This window comes from Mastacembelus armatus, chromosome 5 (genome assembly GCF_900324485.2).
Source record: "Mastacembelus armatus chromosome 5, fMasArm1.2, whole genome shotgun sequence".
Taxonomy (NCBI): domain Eukaryota; kingdom Metazoa; phylum Chordata; class Actinopteri; order Synbranchiformes; family Mastacembelidae; genus Mastacembelus; species Mastacembelus armatus.
In genome coordinates, this window is record NC_046637.1 from 7,531,062 (window position 1) to 7,556,704 (window position 25,643).

Here is a 25,643-nt window from a genome sequence, read left to right on the forward strand (position 1 = left end):
ACCTTAGGGTTTAGTAGGGAATTGGGGGATTGTCATATAAGCTCTGTGCTCTCAGCACTGCTCAAATGTAGTGAAAAGCCATCTGCCCATCAAACTCCAGTGTCGTATTAACATATACTGTATATATATATATATATAGCCAAGTGGCTGGCAGCCAACTGAGCAACGCAACCAGTCACTACAACACTGGCCCCAAGGAACAAGTTACACGTATCTCTTAGACCTAATGCAAGGGATTGAGGAAATGCAAACAGACTGTGAGGGACCAGAGGAGATGAGGTGATAATTTTGTCAATCTTTTATTAGCAAACAACTGACAATTCCCTTTTGACACATTTGGAAACACACTGCACAGAAGTGTTTTCTGGCATTTTGTTACAATCCATATGAAACATAGAAAAAGCTAAATATGTTAACTACAGTGCTGATGAAAATTGTTAACATGTGGTCACACAACTGGCTTGGAATATAGAATATAGTCACTGATTTGTGTGCAATTTGATGGTAAATACCTACACTAAAATACATAATATAGATTAATTACATTCTCAGGGCCAGCCCAAGACTATTTGTAATTTTCAATGCAACATTGGCATACACTATCCTGTTTTCAAATAAGGGAAAAACATGTCATCATTAATTAACTTCATATATATTTAAGCATTTCATGTGATTAGTATTTTAAATCATAATATTACATGAAAAATAATAATAAAAAATGGAGAATTATGCATCCTGTGGTAAAATGGCTTTGATATTGACACAGTGTTCTTGTTTGCAATCATAACTAAGCAAACAGTCAAAACCTAAAATAACAATGGGAAATGAAGAAAGTTGTCCACTTTTACAAGAATGTTTCATTAAGCGATTTCACAGACTGTCAACAGAATGTTTGTAACAAGAGCCAATTAACAGAGTCAAAATACAGCTTCCAAACTACTAGGGTTATTCCCTTTTTAACATAGCTGCTGAAGCTTTAGTAATTATTTGCTTGTCAGAATATACAATGTAGTGCTGGGGGACGATGAAGACAGCCGCGTGAATTAAACATGATGTTTTGACCAGTATGTCACTCTGGTTTTCAAGAGATGATCTATCTAGGAGCACAACTATTATCTAATAAGCATAAAGTGAGATCAATATAAATCATCTCATCTGTTGGATACAGGGAAAGAGATCACATTTTTTTTAAAAGGAGTATGCTAAAATGTATGCACACATCACTCTAGCAGATTTCTTGGATTAAAGTCATTTTATCTTTATCATAATAATTATTGCACTGTAGGAAAAATCCTGAAAAATAGGTAGTACTGATTAGCATCATTAACAAGTACACTTAAGATTAATAAAGGCAAAAAAAAATGCCTGCACTATAATTGTGTAAATGCGGTATGATTAAGCTCACATCTGTATTTTTTGGTAACTTTGGGTTTTGGGGGTTTTGGGGCTAAAAAGGCTCACAATATACCAGTAAGCATGGATGGGTCAAGTTAAGCTCAACTAGGATAAACTGCTATTGAAGCTCTATTTAGCCAAAGAAGTAAATTAAACTACTGCAATATAGCATAAGGATCACAGAGATTAATAGTATTTTAATGTAAGAGGGGATGATGTAATACACTGTACCATAACTAAAAGTGGACCCTATTGTACGCGCCTGGAATTTGAAGAGACAACAGCGAGAAACAGAAAAGACAGAAAGCAAACCTTGGTACAACACAAATATAGTAATTCAGGCCAGAATGAAGACTAAGGTTCACTGAGAGGTCAAAAAAAAAAGGTCTTGTTTCCAGATCTGAGTGTTTTCATCACAGGCCAGGTAGTAAAACAACTTTGGATGTCAAGCCAGAGCTGATTATGTGGGGGGAAAAGAAAGGAAAGACAATAATTTAAAGAATTTGGCAAGTCCTCACAGAAATCAGCCTCTAGTGAAAACCTTTGTTAAATAGCAGCACAGAATAAAAGACAGGCAGGCTCACCAGTGAATGGCTAAAAAGAGAGTCGAGAAAAAGCTCAAGCAAAATAGGGGAGAAACTGGCAGGACACTGTGTACTACTGTGTATATACAGGATTCAGTTCATAGTCCTGTAGCTATTACAATTGGAAATGTGAAACACATGCAGCCAGCTGTAACTGTTATAATATAATCAATGTCAAGACTATCAACAAAGTCAGATTAAAGTACTGTCAGTGGGAGATGTGAACTGGGAGGTTCTTCTCATCACCAAAATGAAAACAATTCTAATCAGTCATAACAAGTGGCAATCAAAATATCATTCAGGTCAAAGAGAAGTTCACAAAGATGCAGTATAGATACAGGAAATATTCTTACATGCTTAACTGAGAAGAACAAACCCACTCTCATATGTGTCTATGTGAGGCAAGAGCCAGAGGTGAGTCAGCATTATTTTGCATAAAGATTGAAAACAGACATGGAAACATCAAGCCTGCATCTGTCTTTATGTTAAGCTCTTCATCTTGCTCAAGGTAAGAACATGAATAAGTATATTTCCTAAAAAGCTGTAAAAGAAGCAGGCTTTCCAACACCTTTCATTTCTGTGTATTTGACTGTGTGATTATGGTTTACATCAAAATACCCATTTCGTATTTTTCCTTGATGAAAACAGAAATCATACAATAACGTTTAAATTCAGCACAGTCCTTCTTGAGTTTAACTATGACCACCAACACTCTCCAAAGATCCTTCATGCAAACATTGAGATGAGAGACTGGCTCAAACACTGATAACTAACATTTTCGTCCATAAAAAAAAAATTATGATAAATTAATGATTATACACATTAATTATTGATATGGATCCTCGAAGAAGTTAAGAATTTGTCCATTATAGAAGTCATATTGCATCCACTTATGGTTGCTTTTTTGTTGTTGCAGAGTGCCTTAAAAATGCATTTGCTACAATTGTTGACACCCTGATGTTGATAATGGCAGGCTGTCTGAGTGTCTGTAGAGCTGTAAGCTGAACCAGGCCAGGGACACAGAGGATACGCAAAGGTTAGGTCACAGGTCATGTGGGTAAAGTCTGCAGCATCATCAGCAGCACATCCTGCGAGACTCTGAAGCTTGACGTCCCAGTTTGAAACCTTTTCCTGAAGTTCCTCCTGCTGCATCTGCAACAGGAATGCGCTTACCTGCGAGGATCCACAAACACACATTTACACAAGTTTCCAGCATTCACATGCCATTTTGTCTTTCAAGCTCTCCGTTCCCCCACATTCTTGTTTTTTTTTTTCTTTTTCTTACTGATGTATTGATTGTACACTATTGTCATGGTACTGCATGCCTGTAATACTACAGTGGTGTGTGGATTTCCTACAAACAGATATTTTGAGCATATACTGTGCTCACACTGGAAAAGCACCACTGTGAAACACAAATAGAAAATATAGGTGCACACACAAAAAAAGCTGTAAATAAAACTAAGAGATGCAAAAAGACCCACATAAACAGAATTACATTCGCTCACCAAAATTAAATGCTCAAGGAGCACACTCACTTATCTCTATAAACACCTCATTGATGTTAATGGCATTCTTGGCGCTGGTTTCTACAAAGATGGCATGGATGGAGTCAGCATAGTCCTTGGCGTCCTTCTCTGGTACTTCCCTGAAAAGAGATAAGTAAAATATAATATGTCAAAATTATGTTGTAATACAAGCACATTTCTTGAATTTTGTGTATGACCTGCTAACTATCAAATGAATTTCTACAGCTATTTTGATTTTGTGGAAGATTTTTCAATTCCAATGACCTCGGTACAAAAAGTCTGTATAAAAGTCAAGATTTTTCAATTAGTGGATGAGAATATTTTTTCAACTACTACTCAAGAACTGAAAAATTAAAGATTAATTATCCTTCCTCCATCTTAAACAAATATGTACTGTCCCATCATCACTCAAGCTGCGATTGCAGATTGTTCATTACACAAATGATCTCAGGTTCACCTGGCATCTGACAAGTCACATTTGTTGCCAGCAATGGCGACCACTATGTTAGGGGGTCCATGTTGGCGGAGCTCCTTCACCCAGTTCTTCAGTGTTTGGAAAGTTTCCTGATGATACAATAAATAAAACAATAACCACATAGGAGCTCCAGGAGAGGCTTAAAGGAACAGCTTAAAATTTAGGGAAATTTTATTTTTATTCACTCTTTTGCTGAGAATTTGAAAAATTCTTACAGCAAATTTGAATCTGAAACAAGCAGCTGGTTTACTTAGCTTAATTAATACTTGAAATGTCATCTGTTTAATTGGATCAAAAATAACAGTCTAAAAACAACAATGACCTATTTTTATACTGAGTTATGTGCCATACTATTTCTTAGCCAGGCAATCAATAGACTTAGGAAGTTACTGGTCCTGGCATAGAAATAATCTTGCACATAACCTCCCTTAAAACCACAATTTGTCATTTTTATACTTCAGTTTGTGCACAGTTTAAACAAACTGGATATACTGTGCTAACTAATGAGCTTTATAAGTGTTGGTTACATGGCTTGTTTTCTCTTACACAAAACCAGGCAAGAAATTTCTCCATTTCCAGTGTTTATGCTAAGCTAAGGTAATGACTCCTGGCAGTAGCTACATTTTTTCCATACAGAAATGAGATTGATATCAGTATTCTCATCTACCTCTCAGCAAGAAAGCAGATAAGTGCATTTCCCAAAACGTTAAACTATTCCTTTAACGCACACATTAATTATAAAAATCAGGAAAGACAGAACAAAATAATGAAGCTATACAATAAGCACTCAGTGGATTAGTGGCTAAGGAGAAAAAGTAAACAATACCTCTTTTGTAATGTCATAAACAATGATGGCTGCAGCTGAACCTCTGTAGTACATTGGTGCCAGAGCACGAAACTATGGGAAGACAAAAAAAGAAAAAAGTGATGAGTAATGCCCTGTAGCAATTCTTCAAAAAAAAAAAAAAAAAGGACATCCTCTGTTTTACAAGGAAAAAGCTTGTGTCTCCAAAGTCTCTGAATGAGATTCTGTCTCTGCCTAAAACCAGACTGGCGTCATTGTTTGCATGTAGCTTTGAAACCATCTGAAAATGAACATGATCATAATAAAGAACAAGAATTTAAAAGATCCAATACAATCATTTATGATTAATGTTTGAAGGCTGTTTACATTGATTTCCCTACAATTTTTGATTTGTGTACATGTACTAAAAACTGGACTGCTACATATTTTCCCACGTTTTTGATCAAGGAGCAGCATTTCATAGGCGATGGTTAATTCATTACATAGCCAAAGGGTGATTATTGTGAGCTTCATTAAACTTAACAACACTGATGTAACAAACTCAAACCATAGTATAAAAACAAGTAGAAAAGAAGTTCCATTTTTTTTTTTTTTTTTTTAACAAAACCAAATGCCTGCTGTTCTGAGCCTATAATCCAAGTGGCTTTATTTAAAATGGAAGTATGGCGAGTCCTTTCACTAAGACCTCACACATGTGGGAGCCATCAAGAGAAAGATGAGCAGAATGTGTCAAAAGCTTTTAGCGTTTTGATGTTTATGGAAGACTATACATTTGATCTCAACCCAGTACGTCACAAACCTCTGCATAATCAAAACAACATGTGCAAAATTTCTAAATCCACATCTGCCTGTGAGGCTGGAGGTTACTATTTTTGCCAAGTTTTGGTATTTTTCTGGTAAAATACTTTCCAGTACAAAGTGGGAGCTGGCTTCAACAATTAGCTTGCTGTTATAAGATTTTAAAACATATTGGGATTTTTTGGGGGGAGGCTTTACCTAATGTGAAAGGAATAATAATGTTAAACCCAGCTATCAGTTTAAAATAGCTGATCTGCCCATTTTCTGAGCAACCTTTAGGATAACAAAACCAGCAGACAGATACAAAGCTTTTCTATTATTTCTGACTACATTGAAATCAAGCACATTTCCTTAAGTATTGTCATTTTTATACTCTGTACTTAAGTAAAAATGTGTGTTACTATTTCCATTTTCTGCTGCTTTATACATCTACAATACTACACTTCAGAGGAAAGTATTGTATTTTTTTTTTTTTTTTACTTTACTTGGATTGACCCTACTTTCTTGCCAATTCTGTATTCCTTTACAATACAATGGAATAAACTATCCAGCCTGGAGTGACACTGCTACCTCAGGAAAGCATACATTCCACATAATTACAGTTGTTACTGGCCCCAAGTCCACCAACAGGAATCCAACTTGGGATATTTGGCAGAGGCACTGAGGACAGTGCTGTCTGTTTTATTGGACAGTGTTGGGGCTGCACCACAACCAGTCCTGTGTGGTCTATCTGTGCCTTAATTCAAAGAGCAATCACCGCGAGGCCAGACGTCTGGCCATACAGCAACCGAGAAAACAGTCTCGATGATGCCTTGAGAGTGCTGATTAATTGCTGAAACCGCAAGCTGGGTTTATAATGAAAGGAACCCTCCTTTCCCAGCAGGATTGAAAGTTCCCTTGCTTGTTTTCAGTGAGAAGGAGCAGTCAGAGGGGAGGTTTGGATGAACTGCTGACAGCCAGGTTCAGATGTACTCGTAAGGTTTCATCTGATCTCAAGATGTAGCTTGTGGAGTGTTGAAAGAGCCTTTCATTCAGCTCTGCTCTGTCCTTCCATCCATGTAAACTGTCTAGCTCTGTTAGCTCTGTCTCTCTCTTTTTGTAAGTCAACAAATCTTGAGAGGTCAAAGATCCACATAGGTTAGAAATCAAGCCATTAAATGCTTCAAACAGAAGCAGCCTTGCATAAAGCACACATGGAGCACACAAAAACACACAGATATATACCAAACCTGCCAAAGGAATGTCTACTTTTTGTGAGGTAGACTATGAGACCACATAGATGTGAAAAATGTGGAGAAAATGAAAATCAATTCAAAAGAATCACAAAAAAAGAAAGAGAAACAAAAGAGTCACTGCACAGAAGAAAACAAAGAAAAGAGGACATTCTGTTATGAAGCGGCAATGACTCTCTGATAAGACACAGCACTGGCATACACCAGTGAACTTAGACAGCTTGAGTTTCACCCACCCCTTTCATCTTAAACTGGACTGCATTGGTGTTAAAGTTAAAAGAAAATAAGCATTTTATCTCACCTTCCTAGAGAGGACAGCAGCAGGCATAAACCATTATAACAGCAGGGGAATGTGCATGAGAAGAGAAAAAGAGAAGGCCATGCACAGAAAAAGGGAAGTGATGTGGAGAGCATAGAAATGTGGGATACAGCCTGTGAGTCAATAGAGAAAGTAGTTCCTTGCACACTCTGCTGCTTGGTGTCAGTCTTTCAGATTTAAACACTAATGCTGTAATAGGACACCAAAATGTATTCTGTTCCTTATATGTCATCACTAGACACTCGCTGATTTAATGACATTTTACCACATGTGATTTAAACAATGTAAAATGGGATTCCAATGACCAGAGTATAAAAAAGAGGAGAATATTTCTTTAGGATTTGTACCTATAGAAAGGTAAATATTGCCCCCTATCAGACATAATGAAAAACTGCACTGAAGCTGGTTCTGCAAGTGGTTCATGCACACGTATGTAGCTTTCTCAGTTCCTCATGAGAGGAATATCTACATAAGCCAAGTCAAACTGTTAATAATTTGAAAACTGCATGCTATTCCACCAAAACACATGCATATCCTACTCAGATTTATTATCCATCAATCCATTATAAAACAAAATTCTGAAGCCAATACATCAGAGGACATTACTGACCCGCTCCTGTCCTGCTGTGTCCCAGATCAGGAACTTGTGTAGTTCATTTTGGTACTGCACTGTCTTGGTCATGAAAGATGCCCTGGCAAGGAGAATTGATATTTGATTATAATCTTATTAAATCACTGTTTTACAAAATACAGACAAATAAAAGAACTGGAACTAAAGCTTACAGTTTCATTTATAATTTTACATAAGAAAGAAGAGCACGCAACATAATGGAAACATTTAATTCAATCACCAATATTTTATTAATACATTAATAAAATTACTGCCTATCAGAAATGGAATATGGATTTCAACTAACAATTTTATTTATTTTTTTTAGTTTTTCAGTTTGTTAAATGTTAAAAATTAGTGCAAAATTCACATCAAAGCCTGATATAGTTTCTCCCAAAACCCAGAGTTATTTAGTTTACTTCAAAATAAGACAAAGGAAAAGCAACAACTCCACATATCTTAGAGTTGTTACTTAGAGGGGGGAAGCACATTATTGTTGGAATTTTTCCTTAAAAAGTGATTTAAAACAATTATTTGATTATCTAATTAGCTGCTGTTGATTGATTTTTTTCAAACAATCAACCAAATCTTTTAGCTCTAATGGAAATCTATTATTCCATAAAGTTACAGACAGAAATTAACTAATGCCCTGCAAAAAACATGAACACAACATGTAACAAAGAAAAAAAACATAACTTCTTGTGTAGGAAATAGCATGAACTTACCCAATTGTTGGGTTGATGTTTGGGTCAAAGCTGTCCTCCACAAATCTCCAAACAATACTCGACTTTCCAACGCCAGTATCCTGCACAGTATAATCACAACTTAAAGAAACACCTTCGCTGGAAGAACTATTGCATTTCTGTGGCATCTTCTTTGTCTGTATTGTAGACCTGTGACTTATAGAAACAGGGCATGAATATTTACATTTACATTGTTTTTCAAAATCTTAGTAACTGATGAGTAGTTTGACAATATCATATGAGGAAAATATCAAGGAGATGCTTAATCTTGATATTTATTCTTATGTATACATTCATAAATATTTGTGCTGCAACTTATTTTTAATACTGTTTGCAGAAATGACCAATAATGTCAAAATGACTATTTGAAATGCTTTGTTTTATCCAACAAACAATCCAAAACCTAAATATATTGAATTTTCAATTATATAAATCAGGAATTTCACACATTTGAGAATCTGGAACCAAAAATTGTCGTTTTGTCATCTTATTAATTAAATAATCGTCTGATTGCTTCAGCTCTGTTTTAATCTTATACTGTTGTTATTTGTACTGTTCATGTATGGGTGATGTTCTTGTGAGTGGCAAAATTTCAAAATTTTTATAAGCAGAAAAACAATGTGTAACGTGAATATGTATAAGCTGACAGATACAAAACATGTAGCTAGCTCATGCAAACAGACCTGTCTAACAGTATGGTTACGTATACATCCTGATGGAAAAGCGGTGTGACTCATTTGATGCTACAGGTACAGTTTGAGGTACAGTACGGACTAGAAGCAAAAATCGATACTGACTCACCCCCAGAAGACAAACTTTCAGCTCTCTCAGCGACATATCGATCTCCTCTCTTTCAAAATGAGTTTGTGATGATGACCATTGACAGTTTTCTCCTGCCTACCTCTTCAATATTCTCCAGGTAGTCTGTGTTTACAAATTACTATATTTCATCGTGGTCAAAACACGCCTTATATACATCTCAGGTCAGTTAATAACTCTTAGTGTTGGTGTTAAAACACCCAGTACCCCATCGCTTTTGCCATATCGGGATTATTGTAAACAGCTAGCTAGCTAACAGTGAAGCTACTAAGTCGTTCCGTCTCCATCTTGAACTACGGCCTGAGGTCACGTGACTGGTCGGCTCTTTTTTTGTTTGGTTTGTTTGTTTGTTTGTTTGTTTGTTTGTAGATACACAAAACCAAAGCCCATTTTTTATGCGCAGTTGTATTATGTTTGTGTTCTGGGGCAGAAATATAAAGTAAAAATATTTAACCGTGAATGGGAGCGTCAGGAGGTACTTTCAGGAAGTAGTTTGGTGCTGTGTTTGAGTGACAGCTGTGGTGGTGACAGCCCAGACCGGGACGGCAGCCCGCAGAGCCGAGCCGAGACTCAAGATGGCAGGTAATGGCACTTTTAAATACTCTTTTCTTCTGTATTGTGACGTTCTGTCGGCACCTGAAATATTGAATTGTGGCCTACGGAATTACAGTTTTTGCCACAGTGACTCCTATTGTGTTGCATTTGTGCTGTTCAGAGGAGAAGGGTTAGCTAAGGCGAGCCAAGTCAACCGACAGACTGTGTTAGCAAACTTAGCACTGTTGGCCAGCTAGCTAACGAAACCGACTCAGGGCTGTCTAAGTGGGCGTCTTTAGACCCTTTATACCCTTATAAGTACACGGTACGAGTAGTTTACTTACAAATAATCACTATCATCTGTAGTTAGACACATTCACATGCCTTCAGCCGTGTTTATTATCGAAATGTTGTCATAGCAAAAGCTAGCGGGTTGACTTAGCTGTCGTTTGTTAGCCTAGTTGCTAAAGTCATTTTCAGCCGTAAGCTGACTAAATCCTCCTTTACACCATAACAAAGGAGAGATATTGGTCTTTAGCAGCCGTCTTTTTTTTGGGGGGGGGGCGTTAAACCAGTGGTCACATTATTTACTTTATTGGCGAAACGCTGCATTTAATGTGTATTTTTGAGATATATGGTGGTTTTATATTAGGAGCACATTCCCTTGCTTGGCCAACTGTAAACACAGGCATTAGCCGTCCCACCGCATGCTTCTCCTTCTGGGCTCTTCTTTTGACTGTCCTGCTATTGTTCTATAGCTATGGGGGGTACTGAAAACATATCAAACTGTGTTCTTGTAGTGTCGGTATGTCTACTTGACTACTAATGACTACGTTATTTACTATTATGTTATAATAAATAAAACATTCTGGGAGAGCTCTGCCTGTATCAGCTTTGTAGTTTTAATTTATACCTTTTTTATGAATATTAGAACTCTAAGGATATATTTAATCGAATATCTGAGCAACAGATATTTGATAGATTAATCATCTAAGTTATATTTAAACTACAGAATCTAAAATACCAACAATTATCTTTCTACTTCTAACTTTTAAATGAATTTCTTTCATATTAAGCAACAGTAAACTAATTATTTTAAGGTGTTCACACTCTTTAAGACCCCACATTAGGTTTAAAAAATATTTTTAATTGAAATAAATTGGTAGATTCCTTGATAAAGTGATACTTAGTTGTAGTCATAAGTGACAATGAAATTCAAGCCAATAAATTATAAATAATAGTAAATATACAGTTATACTCAAATTTGTGTTATCATCTGGGGTGCTCTGCTTTTAAAATATGTGTTGGTTTTTTATGTTTAGGGCCAATGATTGCTTTTCTTCAGACAATATCAAAATAAAATAAAAATACACAATCAGTTGTCAGTTTATTGGGCAACTCAAGCTAAGACCAAAGCAGTCTAATGCAGCATTATAACATATTTCATCATATGTCAATAATATAAACATTTCTGTGTAATGACTGTTGTCACCTTCATCAAGTAAGGATTTATTGTGGAACAGTTGTATTAGTCTTTGCTGAGTGTATCTAATACAGTAAGTGTGTACAGTGTTTACCAGGGTGATCCGTGGCACAAGAATTCCTTAATAGCATTCATTTTGTGGGAGCAAGCACCTAAAATTTAGTAGAGGTGCACTTTACTATTACATATTATTGAGAAATTGCATATATTTAACAACATAAACATGTATGGTTGCAATTTTTCCCTTCATGCCTGCTTTGTTTTCCACTGTCACCTTCTTCTTCTTCTTGTTACGTCAGTTTTGCTGAATGAAACTTTGTCCCTTCAAAATTTGCCCACCGACAATTACTTTCATTTTATTGTGGGGAATGCTCTATAGGGACAGTGATGGCATGCTGATGAAGTTTGCTACCCCACTTCTCTGATTGCCTTATCTTTGCAGGTCTATCTTTATACTTTGAAGATGGCCATGATGATTTGGATGACTGTGAGTACTCCAGTTTTATTTGATTTTGCTTACACCACATCAACCACATTAAAGAACACCAGTATTAAAGGCTTAATTTCTTTCATGTAATTGTACTTGGAACGTAGCATTCCACCTCTTAAGCAGGGACTTATATGACAGTATCGTCTTTCTGGGCAACCCCATTCACCCATGTGTAATTTAAAGCTGTCAACAGTATTTCAGGGTTTTACACCATGTTATTATTAGCCATTCTACAAGCCTATAGTCCCTGTTGTCTGCATTCGCCAGACTGATGAAACAGCTTTTAGATCCAGTTTCACAGACAGTGTGTATTTATGGTTGGAACATTAAATGTTTCTGACATTCCTGGCAGTTAGCCTGACTCGATATCATCAACATGGCTCTGGGTCTTCTGTGGGACATCTGTCAGTATCCCCATTTAAGTATAATGTTTCAGACAAGTTGTCTAAATACAAAATAATCTTTTTCTCCCTTCCAAAGTTGGATTTGATGACTATGGTACAGAATGTGACGGTATCCGCATCACAGCCTTCCTCGATGCAGGACAAGACAACCTAACTCCTCTTGGGAGGCTAGAGAAGTATGCCTTCAGTGAGAATGTCTTTAACAGGTAAGTGGAGCCCTATGGTCAGGCATCAATGAAAAGGCAGCCCAGGAAAAATGCTTAATTTGAGGCAATGACACACCTGTACCACAAAGCAAGATTATCCAACTATCTTTTGGCTTCACTCAGGTGTTCTGTTATCACAAAGCTGGCTCAGTTTTAAATGGTGTAGATCACCATGGTAACCTATGCTGCACAGCTCGTCTGAAACAGGTTAACGTCAAAGTATTAGATCAAAACTTGTTGTCCCTCATACCAGTGATCAGTCAGGTCACTGAAAAAATGTAGTCATTATGTAAAGGATCCTGTTACCTAAGTTCACAATAAGGTGTCAAGTAATAAAGAACAGTAGACATTTTTATGTATCAGTTAGGACAGGATTTCTGACAGTCTTGATGCTTCTAAAATCTTATTCTGTTGCTTTAGCTTAAGGTGACACAAGGAGACTATAACGATAACTGGAAATACAATTAAGCCATCTTTTTTTAAAGAAATATAATCCATAGATTGTTAAATATTCCTAATTATTACAAATAGTAGACATTAACAAATTTTCTTGCTCTAGCAGCAAGGATCTTAGATTACTTTTATTTATATATACTTTTATAAATGAATGCATTTTTTTGCACTTAGTGACACTTTGGCACTATGCTCTATCTTAGCAATAAGGAAACATCTGCAACCTAGTGCAACTCGGTAATAAGGAAACATCTGTCAAATGGCACAGAGGTCTCACTTCTTGTAGAAAAAGTGATGAAAAGATGTAGCCAGATAATAACTCATAAAGGGGTTAGAATCTATCAGGAAACAGTGTTTTTGTATCATATAAAGTTCATTTTTGGGCTGTATTTAATTCTGTACATTTTTTTAAATTTGCACAATCACTGTTTTTGTGGTTCAGAAAGCTGATGGAATAATGATACAAGGTTGTTTTTGACTTTTTATTTTAGTTAATTGTATAATTGTATAGAATTATGACTTCATTCATAAATCTGGCATCTCAAATTGACGTTAGATTAACGCATTGTACGATATCAAATTAGCTTTAGACTTATCTTACAGTCATCTGGATGACTGTCTGCATTCTTGTATTTACTGATCACACACTTAATTAACTCTGTGGTACAAGAATGTCAAAGGTTTTAAAGTGGTGGGTGGATGGTGTCTGCCTGAACATGATATTAAGTTGATTATAGTTGTATTATAGTTTTCAAAGATTTTTTTTTTTTACCTGTCTTTTTATCTTTTGTGTTTATTGATGTGTGAATTCTAACTTGGACTGAAAGCCTGCCAGATAAATTGAGTGTATATAAACTCCTCAGCATGTGGTTTTGAATAATTTATTCACAGTGCCTCTGCAAACATGTAATACTAGTATGTTTTTCTCTCACATATTTATTTTCTTGTCTTCATGCATTTCACTCTCAGCTTTGCAGGATTCATGCCCTAGTACTTGTGCATGTACTTGACTTGATATATGTGCACTCATATATGCAATTGCCAGGCAGTGTACTAACTTCAGTCTTGTTACTTTCTAGGCAGATTGTGGCTCGTGGCCTGCTTGATGTGCTTCGAGAGTTCAGCGACAATGAAAATGACTTTATTAGTGTCATGGAGACAGTTGCCAGAATGTCGGAAGATGGAGGTAGATGCATTTTTCCCTTCTTCTGTTTTGTTGCTCTAACCCTAGATGAATTGGTCATGGCCTTTGGTTAAGTTCTAGCTTAATATTTGCATCTTGTACAGTTATTTCTCCTTTTTTTATTTTTTGCTAAACAAAGTGAAACTATTTTAGTATTTCATTTCAGCATAACTGAAAGAGCATTACCCTTGTTGCATTGTAATGTTCATTAATCATATAACATAATGTGTCTACACAGAGCCCACAGTGCGAGCTGAACTGATGGAACAGGTCCCCAACATTGCCATGTTTTTACACGAGAGTCGGCCCAACTTCCCTGCCGCTTTCTCAAGATACTTAGTGCCAATTGTGGTCCGGTATCTCACTGATCCAAATAACCAGGTAGACTTTCAATTTACCAGTTTTCTTGCTGACTTTACTGTTAAAAACTGAAAACACAGTTGGTTAAAGATAGGCAACCACAGTGTCCATGGTTCTGTTAAAACTGTCAGCAAACGTCCCCAAAAAAATCTTAACCAAAAGTTAAGAAACAAAAAAAACTGACTAGCGTAATTGGGCCAAAATCATGTTTTTAATTTGGTTTTATAGTTATCTCTTCTTCTCCAAGGTGCGGAAGACCAGCCAGGCAGCGCTACTTGTTCTGTTGGAGCAGGGGCTTATCTCTAAAGCTGACATGGAGAACAAAGTTTGTCCTGTTCTGCTAGACCTCACAGAACCCAGCAGTGACGATGACTACAAAATCGAGGCAGTTGCTGTAAGAAAATCTAATAGTGTGGTCATGCTTTTTAATTTTTTAAAAATTGTTATTGCTTATTATTTGACAAGTGTGATAAGTGTCGTTCATCTAGTGAAATATATCTTAAAATCACATAGTTTTAGGCTTAGTGTGGTTGCTGGCTCAGCAATTAAATTACTCTAAGTTAGAGGGAATTTCTTTTTATTGCTTGCTGGTGATCTGTCAGTGTCTGTCTAATCCAGTCACCAGGGTCTTGTTTTGGTGGAGCAGCACTGTTGACACAGATTATTTCTGAATTAAATGAATCGAAATTTGTTGTGCATGTTGAGCTGTCAAATTATAAACAGTGCATTTGTTGAATGAGTTCACAAATTGCTTGGCAATACACAACTTAAAATTCAATGCAGTGACTTAAAGTTAAATGTGAATAACCATACTGCATTGCATTTTTACCTTAATAGGCATTAGGTATTAACTAAATGCTGAGTGAAAACTCAGCAATGTGAAACAGTTGAAGCACAGTCTGAGTTGGAATGAAATATGCTGTCCATTTGCCTCCTTATATAGATCATGTGTAAAGTCGTCACCATGCTGAGCAAAGACACAGTGGAGAATCTACTCCTGCCACGTTTCTGTGACCTGTGCAGTGATGCCAGACTCTTCCAAGTCCGCAAGGTAACGACCTCCTCACATTTTCAGTCAAAATTTATTTACAGTATGGTTTTGAAGCTATGAGATATTGTATGCAGTATGAGTTTCATACTGCAGTCACAACTGATCCCAAACTAACAGCCAGATTCGATTGTGTTTGGGGTATTCCATGAGGATGAACCCAATACCTCAGTGAGTCAGCCTCAGTTTTGTTTTGCTTGAATATTTTGCCCACACTACACTTTTGTTTTCTGTGAGAAATGTTAATTCTCTGGTATAACTGGGGGCAGTTGGAGAAGAGTATGTAAGAGTTTTAAAGGTGGTCATACATTGGGAATAGTCTTATAGTTTTTATATAATAATGGTGAGATTTATATATGTATTTTAGGTCTGTGCAGCCAATTTTGGAGAGTTTTGTTCTATTGTGGGCCAGGAGGCCACAGAAAAACTACTGGTGAGAGACTCTATGTCCATTGCATATTTACATTTTCATCATTATTTTAGCATTAAAATTTTACATCGCGATTCTTAAAAGTTTTTATCTTAGGTCCTAACATATACGTATGCATATATCACATCCAGTGTGTCAAATTAGCTGTGTTGCAGTTTAAACACCCTATACTAGATTTAAGGTGTATTGACTTGGTTTTGCTGTTAATCTAGATGCCCAAGTTCTTCGATCTGTGCTCAGACACCCTGTGGGGCATCAGGAAAGCCTGTGCTGAGTGCTTTATGGTGGTCTCTAATTCCACCTCTCCAGAGGTGAGACGTGCAAAACTGTCTCCCCTGTTCATCAGCCTCATCAGTGACCAGTCCCGCTGGGTAAGATGTACACAATTCATACAGTTGCATCAAATTACAAAAACTCTTATGTGTAACTTCCTCTGTACTGTGATGAAAATGAAGCGGTTGCTGCTCAGATCTTTTTCACCACTGTATGCATCTTCTTGTTTCTGATTTTGATCTGTGTACTTTACTTAAATGACAAATTTTTCATAAAAGATTAACATTTCCAAACCTGGTTGAGCAATTAAAACCACGTAAATCTACATACTTTTATAATGGATGCAAAATTGAATAAAAAAATGTTGAGGTTTGTCATTTGGAAATGTGGTTTTAAAGTGTCTGCAGCCCAAAGCTAAGTTCATATTACTGAGCCAGAACATTATGACCATCACATAGGTTATAAGGTTCTGGCTCGTGGATGTATACTTTATTCTAACGGGTAGCAGTGAGGACTTGACCCACATAAATGTTGTGGATCTATGCCAGCATTTATTACCATGTGGAGTTTTCTACAATGAACATATGTGACCTTGTCAGAGGGTATAGATGTAGTATAAACAGAACTGCATGCAGTTGCACTGTCTACATGTGTATTATTTTGCACTGGTTAAAGCCCTTAAAATGGTCAACTATACAAATAATTCTGTTCATTAATATCTTTATATCTTTGGCCAGTTATCTTCATTTTCTTAAGATCTGTGAAAGTCCTCTGTCACAATGAAATTGACAGATTATGCTCCATTTTCAGGTGCGCCAAGCTGCCTTTCAGTCTCTGGGACGTTTCATCTCAACTTTTGCCAATCCCTCAAGCACAGGCCTTCATTTCAGAGAGGATGGTGCTCTACCCGATGTCCCCAGGTGTACATCTGACAGGTAGGACCTGATACTCATCTTCAAAGCTATTGATTTACTTTGATGAGCGCTGAAACTCTTTTCAAGTTAGCTCAAAAAATACTAGGCTTGTAGGTCTTTTGTGTCCTAGTAAGTCAGAGTTTGGCAGATACTGCTATTTCATTAAGCAAGCTTAACATATTGGTTTAGGCAGTAATGAAAATGATATGTTATGGCATTGCACAAATGTGACTTTGTGTTGGCAAAGATGTGGTTTAAAGCATTACATCATTGATCAGATGAGTCATGGTTATGATTCACTGGGAGTGTTTGGACAGCGTTGGAAATGTACTCATAAATGCCTCAATTGTTTTTTGCCTATGTTTGAACATTTTTTATTTAGGATTTGAGGTTTGTTTCTTTGCAATGGTGAAACTAGATTCACTGGAACTTTAAAAACTGGCTTGAGTAGTACAGCCAGTAAATGGCAAATGACACCATATAGACTATTAGAAATTAGATACAAGTATTTCTAGTGTTATTTTGTTATTCTCATTTCAGTGATCGCTCCCTAAATTCCCTGAATTGTTCCGACATTAGCGGCTGCCGCACAGAAAGAGCTGTCACTCACACACCTCCCAACCAGGACGGCCGTGCCACACCATCCCCAGAGCATGTGTCAACAGCTGACGCTGAGGACATGAACCACTTTGATAACAACCACACTCCTGTTTCTGGAGAGATGCACCACGGCTTCACCCACACCCTCTATAACAGCAGTAACAGCCCTCCGACTACAAACAACGCTAAGAACACAAAAGAGATAGAGCAGACAGATGAGAACTTTAATTCTTTCCACTACTGGAGGTCTCCTTTACCAGACATCAGCGGGGAACTGGAAATGCTAAGTTTTCAAACATCAGAGGAAGTGACAGAGAAGCAGGAAAAGAAAGAGGAAGTGGAGTTGGAGGAGGAGGAATGTGAAGATAATTGTCCTGATTCCAAGTCTAGCCATGGCAAAGCTACCAGCGACCAGATCCAGATGGTTTTGGACTGTTTGCAACCACACATGGATGACCCTGATGTGCAAGGTGAGTATACATAGCCACAATGTGTGTGATTATCTGAAGGCATGCAGCAGGTATATTTATTTTGGCTCTGTATTGACATGTATATTAAGCTGTGTATGTTTATTTTTCATCCAGCTCAAGTCCAGGTGTTAGCAGCAGCTCTGAAAGCAGCCCAGCTTGACAGTCCTGCAGACAGCAGCCCGGTGAACAGTCCAACTGAATCCCAGCCAGATGTTCAGCCTGAGAATAACACAGAGAGCCTGTCTGAGAGTGAATCTGTAGAAGTCCAGTCAGGGAGTGAGGAGAGTCCTACGGAAGAGGAGCAAACAATGGAAACTCCTCCAGCCTCAGAGTCAAGCCCTGTCCAGGAGCAAGGAGATGAACAGACACAGACAGAGACCCTGGATGACCCAGAAGAGTCGCCTCCTGACTCCCTTGTTCTAGTATGAGACATTACTGCAGTATCTTAAGTCAGCTGTTAAACCATATATATGTCTGGACAAATATACTCAGTAACTACATGTACTGAACCTAAGCTGGATTTATACTTATATTTATACTGGGTTAAAGGGACTTGTGCCTAAGATATATAGAGCACAGGTTTTGGCCAGAACCTTGCAGCACTATTGATAAAGCTGTATTATTATTCTTCAAAAACCTGAAAATGTGGTTTCTATGTATTCCTAAGTAAATTAGCAATATTGAAAATTAAGTTGTAAAAACTTACTAAATGTATATTTTTCAAATTTTGTCAGTGTAGTTTGATCAGATTTGGCACAGCAGACTGGCTACATAAGCAAACACTAGTAAAAGAAGGGAGGACTAAAAGACATACAGAACTTTTGTGGAATAACCTAAATAGTTCTAATTTGAGAGAAAATGAAACACAAATTTAAGCAGCTAAGTTTGTGATACAGAGTGTTATGTGCTATATATGCACATACTTACATGTAATACATGCTGTTTTTTATGGTGTCTATTCTCATTACTTAGTAGCAGACTAATGACAGTCTTTCCATTTATGTTTGTTGATAGCTGTGTTACTGAAAAGAAAATCCTTACTGAGCCTTCCTTTCTACCATCCTTCTAAACATTGCTTTCACTCCCCCATTAGGAGCAAAAAGCTAGTATAGTAGTCACAGTTTTGGTCTTCCCATGTGAAATCTCTGTATCCCCAATGTATAATTCGTTTGTCTAGGAGGTAAAAGTCAGCTAAGGCTTATGTAGACTCCATAGCTGTACTGTAATCCCTTAACACGCAATTAAAAATCCAGCATTAGGTCAGGTCTTGTCTACAGAGAACAAAGAAAAGTGACAAAATTAATGTAGTCAACTTGTTTCTCTCTAATGATGGTGTGTGCACATGCTTGTATGTTTTTGTTTTTCTGCTTTTTTCAGGGGTCTAACCTGATTGAGAGCATGGAGGATGACGACTCCATTAATAGCCCAGTGTCTGAGGATAAGCCTAAGATCCAGGTCAGTCAGCACTACTATTATATATTGTGGAAAAACTGATCTTTTCCTTGCAGTTATTACTGGTTAGCCCAGACATGAATAGTTTGATATCGTCTCACTATGCATTCATTTGCACTTTGATTGACAACCTTAAATCTCTTGCTGTGTCTCCAGAATGTCATCCCCCAGCAGCTGTTGGATCAGTACCTCTCTATGACAGACCCAGCCCGGGCCCAAACGGTGGATACAGAGATAGCCAAACACTGTGCCTTCAGCCTGCCGGGTGTTGCTCTTACTCTGGGACGACAGAACTGGCACTGCCTCAAGGACACATATGAAACCCTCGCTACTGATGTGCAGGTACGCAGAGAAATATAAGCCATTAGATGGTATGGCTGAATTTCATGTGATCTTGTTTTTTGAACAATAAACATCAAATTGCGTTTTCAATTCTGACACAAGTTGATAACATTTTCAGATTAAGCTGTTTTTAATAGCTGATCAAGATCTTCTAACTAATTGGCCAGTCTGATGGCATTCAGTTTCTCATTACCTCATCACAGGGGTGAATGGCACTGTTGGCTTCATAACATTGCAATGAACCACTACCATTCACTTAGGGGTGCTGATAAATTTCCTTTCTCAATAACTAAATTGGTTAATGATTTTATTTTTTCAATAATTAGAAAGGCATCACTACATTGTTTTGTGATTTTAAAAAAAAAAAAAAAAGAAGTTTCATCCCTCCTGTCTCTCAGTGGAAGGTGCGGCGTACACTGGCTTTCTCCATCCATGAGCTGGCAGTTATCCTGGGAGACCAGCTGACGGCAGCTGATCTGGTGCCCATCTTCAATGGGTTCCTCAAAGACTTGGATGAGGTTCGCATTGGGGTGCTCAAGCATCTGTATGATTTCCTCAAGGTATGGTTATAGATTCAACTACTGCTGGTCCAAGTATAATAAAACTTTTAGTGAATAAGTTTAGTAAATTTGGTCTTATTTCACATGTTTTCAAGCTTAGAGATCACAAACACAAAAGTTTTGGTTTGCTGTATTACACTGAAGTAACACTGTTGTGAATTTGATGACAATGGATGAATTTACAACTCTTACAATTTGATGAAGAAAATCTCAGTTGGATCAGTTGCTTTACAGGTGACGATGGACATTAGATAACTAAGATGGTTGAATTTGTGCATTTCTTTTCAGTTGCTGCATGCAGACAAGAGGAGAGAATATCTGTACCAGCTGCAGGAGTTCATGGTGACAGACAATAGTCGCAACTGGAGATTCAGATATGAGCTGGCAGAGTATGTCTTTTCCTCTTCCAGTTGGGAACAAATTTTGAAATGATTATATCTTAGCAGTCTCTCTTATCCAGACTGACCTAATTCTTGTCTTTTGAGACTATATGGCAGGGCTGAATTCAGCTCTTGAAACATTGTGTATTGGGTTAGTTGTACTGCTAGTTTCCTGTCAATATCAACTAATACTGTATTCACTAACCTGTACCCATAATAGAGCATTTTAAGTTGTGGTTTAATACATTTTAGTCCTTCATATTTACTACTGTTCACAAGAAACTCATGTTTGTCTGACTGAAGTGCCCTTTATCTTTTCAGGCAGCTGATCTTGATCATAGAGTTGTACAGCCACCATGATGTGTATGACTACCTCAGACAGATAGCGCTCACACTTTGCTCTGACAAAGTCTCAGAGGTCAGGTGGATCTCGTACAAACTGGTAAGTGGATAGTATAGAATGGTGGAGGGAATGGCAGGTGAGGAAAACCATTTGCAGCTTGTGACAGATGATTGAGCCAAAATATAAGAGGGGAAATGAGTCACACAGATGATGTTCAGAATATGTTGTTTTGGGATAAAGTAATGCCCTAACAGATTGTTGTATTTGATCAGCTGGTTTAGGGCAAAGGCTGTCTGGTTTAAAAAAAAAAAAAAAAAAAGTGGTAGTTAAGACAAATAAAATATTCCAATAAGAATGAACAATAATTCTAGATCATTGTATCTGTTCTGCAATTGGTGCAGTGCTTGTACAATAAAATGGGTTACATATCTGAATATCTGATATGTGTAGGGTTAACAGAAGGGGGGAAACACATCACTGTAAATGTTAATGTAAATGAATGTCCATGAAGATAGCCAGCAGCACAGGACAATAAATTTGGGATTAAAAAGGGTGAGACATCAGTGTTTTAGAAATGGTTCAGATTTTTAAAGCTGGATAATGTGCTGTGCCTTTTAGCGCTAGCAGCCCAGCTTGCAAAAAAAGCCTCTGATGGAAATGTTCATTCAAAGCCCACCAGCAGTTTCTCATGTGTATTTTTGAAGTTACTTGGTTGGTGGTCATAAAGAAGCAGAGTCAAGTTCTTTTTATATTTTATCATGAAAGACATGATGCCAGTTAGACAGGAAGAATAACCAAGTTTTAAATCAAACGCCAAAGTGATTAACTGCCTGCCTCTAAACTTGAATATCAAATTTCTACCGTCAGTGCAGATGAACTGCAGTTATTACATCTTTTCACTGGTCAGAGAAGCCTAATTTGAAACTGTGTTGCTACTCCTTGCGTCTCAGGTTGTGGAGATCCTTCAGAAGCTGTATACATGTGGTGCTGATGATCTGGGCCTAAACTTCATGAATGAGCTCACTGTGAGGTTCTGCCACTGTTCTAAGTGGGTGGGGCGGCAAGCCTTTGCCTTCATCTGTCAGGTATGTCATGTTTATTTAACATTACTTCACATGAAAAGGTCCAACAATCACTTCTCCCGTCTCTTTACTTGTTTTTTTTAACTCTGCAGATAACTGCATACTTAATTGATCATTACTCCTGGCAAATAGAATGGATATTCATTTTTATCATTTTATTTTACCATTTTATTTTTGGCAGTTTTTCAAATAATATTCACACTCTTATCTGTCATCATGTTGTCTTACTCCAACCATGCATTATGGAAGAGCCTGTTTTTCAGATTACTTTTGTGTTTTGTTGTGGTTTCTGTCATGTGTGTCAGCTTCTTCCTCATAATTGCCTCCTGACCATATATTTGTGTTGCTCTCTTTCACACCAGTCCAAGTCTTTTTCTTTGTTTTCTTGTATTCCAGGCCGTAGTGGAGGAGGATTGTATGCCTATGGAGCAGTTCAGCCAGCATCTCCTGCCCAGCCTGCTCAGCCTCTCCTCAGATCCAGTTGCTAATGTCCGTGTACTGGTGGCCAAGGCTTTACGACAGAGTGTGATGGAAAAAGGTAAATTATAAATGAAGTCACTGACTGACATTTTAGGAAATGTACTGAACATGTTACAGAAGATAGTTACAGGAAGCTGAGAGGTGTTGTAGGCAGATGTTTTTTTTGACCTGGCCACACTAGCAGCTTCCTTTTGCTTCTTGTTTTTATGCTACTCTAAAATTACTCTTGCATCATACTTGAAGCACAGACAAGTGTTATGTATTTCCTCATCAAACCTGAAGAAGAGTCTTTCCAAAATGTTGAACTCTGCCTCTAAATTAAAATTATAGAACTTTTTTTCTAAACAGTGACCTGTGTAGCTACAAGAAGTAGTTGAGGGGTGAAGCTAAAAGTAGTGTATGAGTGATACAACAGAGAAGAGTCAAAGCCAATAAACTGTATAAAAAAAGAACAATCTGCTAACATTGGCCATAATAAGCAGCCGCTCATACGAGAACAGGCAAGGCTGTGTTGAAAAGGACAATAAATTCTGCTTTTCATTTGTAAACACAAGGTTATTTCTTTTTCAAAAATGACCCTGCAGCTGTGGGATGATACTTTTTTTTTTTTTAGGCTCACTAACTGAGTCTTGTACTTTGCAGCATACTTCAAGGAGCCGGGCTGTGCCTACTCTGACGAGCTCGAAGATACTGTCATGGCTCTGCAGTCGGACAAGGACCGGGACGTCCGCTTCTTTGCCAGCCTGGACCCCAACAAGGGCTTGATGGACACTGCTCCCTTGATGTAGCCTCAGTTCATGTTACAACCCACCTGCCTGTCTACCTACCTGTCTGTCTGACTAATACACAGTCAGCATAATCTGCAACACCAGCACCTGACCAGATCCTCACTACTCGCCTGCTGGGCAGACCTGCACCAATGACCACTTGGGAACCATGCCAGAAATGTTCAGATTTCCATATATATATATATATTTGAGCATGCTCAAATACACAGCGCACATTACATTCAAAACACAAAGGTTGCCCTCCTCAGAGTTTTCAGGGAATGAGCAGGACTCAGAGGGCAGTTGCACCACTTTGTGGTAGCTGCTGCATTTTCATCTGAGAATTTTCCCACCCTCCTCCACACTAACACTGTTTTTAATTTTTGCCCAATCAGACTTGTAGACCTGCAACAGGCTCTCTCTCCAAAGCTAATTGTAAACTTGATATAAAATTTCAGATTTTTTTAAATTGCTTCTTTTTGTGGATTTCTTAACGAACAAGCGGGCGATGCCTGCCTGACTCTGATGTGTGCACTAACTCAGGGGGACTCATCTGAACCTAAACAGCATTATCAACTTAAATGTTAAGCAACTCCTGGATTCCTGATGGGGGAAAAAAAACTCCAGCTGCCTGAGCAACAGACCAGCCAAACAAGGTAGCTCTGCTGGTATCTCTTATTTCTCTTCCTCCCCATTGCCCCTGTTGTCTCAGATGTCCACTGTCTTCTGAAATGTCCTCTGGGTTACTGTCTGCTTCCCTTCTGCCTTCTCTCACCTACTCTTTACTCTGCATTTCTCCACCTGGTCTTCATGGGCCACTGAAACCACTACTGCTGCACAGAAGGAACAGTGATTCTGCCACTCAGCATAACTGGTGATTAAAAACCATATCTTTTTTTTTTTTTTTTTTTGAGACGACACCTTAATTAACTATTGATTGCTCCTTCCCATCTGTGTCTGTTTATCGAAAATGTGACACGTCTCCTAAACCGCAGGGGACTAACAAAATACCTCTGTTTGGACACAACTGGCCAGTATGTTGTTCATATAGAGGGACATCCGCAGTTCAAACAGGCTCTGAATGTCCTCGGATGGTAATTCTTACTGAGCAATTCTGTGGTGTTGATTAAAACATATTAACAAGGGCTCATAATGATGTGCTACAGGGTGACATAAAACTCAGAAGAGGAAGAAAGCACACTGTTGGATTATGCATGTTCCCCTGATCTTCCCCCACTTTTGTATAGTCTATTCCAGTTCCCTAAGGCTGACCTCCTGATACTGAATTATGTGACCATGGTAGCTTTCAGTGGATCTGACTGACCAGTTGTACAGTAGAATATAGGAATGGCTGTTTTATGAGACTTAAAGACAACTGTCCAATTATTTCTGTGTTGATGGAATGATCTAAGTATGAGGTTTCTCAAACATTTGAAAGTCTTTGTACAGCATAAACCTGTGGAAAACGTTACACGTTTAAGGAACCAAGGCCAGTTAGTCGGGTTTTTACCCATCAAGGTGTGTGAATATTGGGAGCAGTCACCAAGTCACTTTTTGTAGACCTTAGAGCTCGTTTTTTTTTTTCTGTTGTAAATTGTGACTTTTTTTTTTTTTTTTTTTTAAAAAAACAAAAAACAAAAAACTTGAGAACTTAAGCTGATTGTGGTGTGTGCTGTGCATCTCGAGTCTTTTTCCTTCATAAGGAGAGCTCACTGCAGTAATGGCAGTGTCTACTCATCTCGTCTGTCTGCAATTTGTGTCCATCTCATTTTTTATCTAGTAGAACAGTTAATATATACATTTTATGAAAATTATTTTTCTTTTCAATTATGCACCACTCTTCAAAGATTTTATATCCTAACTTTACAAAATTTACAACCTTTGTAATATTCAATGGTTTCTTTTAAAAAGACATTTTATGTAATGTTATTTTTAGTATTCTGTAATTAAAATTATGAAAAATTAGAAGGCTTAAGTTTTGCATTATTGACTACTGTTTAATCAGTTTGGATACAGAATGCTGTGCATGATTCTGATTGCACATTGATACAGTGAAAGGTTGTCTATTATATAAATATTT

General features: G+C 37.6%; 2 protein-coding genes across 3 annotated transcripts; one reads left to right on the top strand and one right to left on the bottom strand.

Moving 5' to 3' along the window:
- Positions 1 to 275: 275 nt before the first annotated feature.
- rab22a (RAB22A, member RAS oncogene family) lies at positions 276 to 9,630 on the bottom strand. The gene is made up of 7 exons (XM_026308136.2): positions 9,292 to 9,630; positions 8,473 to 8,552; positions 7,748 to 7,829; positions 4,810 to 4,881; positions 3,966 to 4,072; positions 3,518 to 3,627; positions 276 to 3,152 (listed from the first exon to the last, which is right to left on the bottom strand). The coding sequence occupies exons 1-7, from the start codon at positions 9,325 to 9,327 to the stop codon at positions 3,055 to 3,057; spliced, it is 585 nt and encodes a 194-aa protein (XP_026163921.1). The 5' UTR covers positions 9,328 to 9,630; the 3' UTR covers positions 276 to 3,054.
- A 169-nt stretch (positions 9,631 to 9,799) lies between these two features.
- On the top strand, positions 9,800 to 25,172 carry ppp4r1l (protein phosphatase 4, regulatory subunit 1-like). 2 transcript variants are annotated; one of them, XM_026308132.1, is made up of 20 exons: positions 9,800 to 9,891; positions 11,769 to 11,813; positions 12,297 to 12,426; positions 13,959 to 14,065; positions 14,301 to 14,443; positions 14,670 to 14,816; positions 15,366 to 15,473; positions 15,838 to 15,903; positions 16,113 to 16,271; positions 16,984 to 17,108; positions 17,628 to 18,157; positions 18,272 to 18,579; positions 19,535 to 19,612; positions 19,766 to 19,951; positions 20,350 to 20,511; positions 20,800 to 20,900; positions 21,213 to 21,333; positions 22,185 to 22,319; positions 22,713 to 22,854; positions 23,439 to 25,172. In XM_026308132.1, exons 1-20 carry the CDS (start codon positions 9,885 to 9,887, stop codon positions 23,582 to 23,584), a joined length of 2,946 nt encoding a protein of 981 aa, XP_026163917.1. In that variant the 5' UTR covers positions 9,800 to 9,884; the 3' UTR covers positions 23,585 to 25,172. The 2 variants fall into 2 exon arrangements, with proteins under 2 accessions (XP_026163917.1, XP_026163918.1); XM_026308133.1 differs by having other exon boundaries at positions 17,667 to 18,157.
- Positions 25,173 to 25,643: the final 471 nt, after the last annotated feature.

Bases quoted from the DNA above. Each gene is read 5' to 3' on its own strand.
- rab22a (XM_026308136.2), bottom strand. From the start codon at position 9,327: ATGTCGCTGAGAGAGCTGAAAGTTTGTCTTCTGGGG. The intron at 3,628-3,965 runs GTGAACCTGAGA...ATCTCTTTTCAG, and splicing joins TGTGACTTGTCAGATGCCAG to GGAAGTACCAGAGAAGGACG. The intron at 3,153-3,517 runs GTGAGTGTGCTC...GGATCCTCGCAG, and splicing joins TGAGGTGTTTATAGAGATAA to GTAAGCGCATTCCTGTTGCA.
- ppp4r1l (XM_026308132.1), top strand. The intron at 17,109-17,627 runs GTAGGACCTGAT...TTCTCATTTCAG, and splicing joins CCCAGGTGTACATCTGACAG to TGATCGCTCCCTAAATTCCC. The intron at 21,334-22,184 runs GTAAGTGGATAG...CTTGCGTCTCAG, and splicing joins GGTGGATCTCGTACAAACTG to GTTGTGGAGATCCTTCAGAA.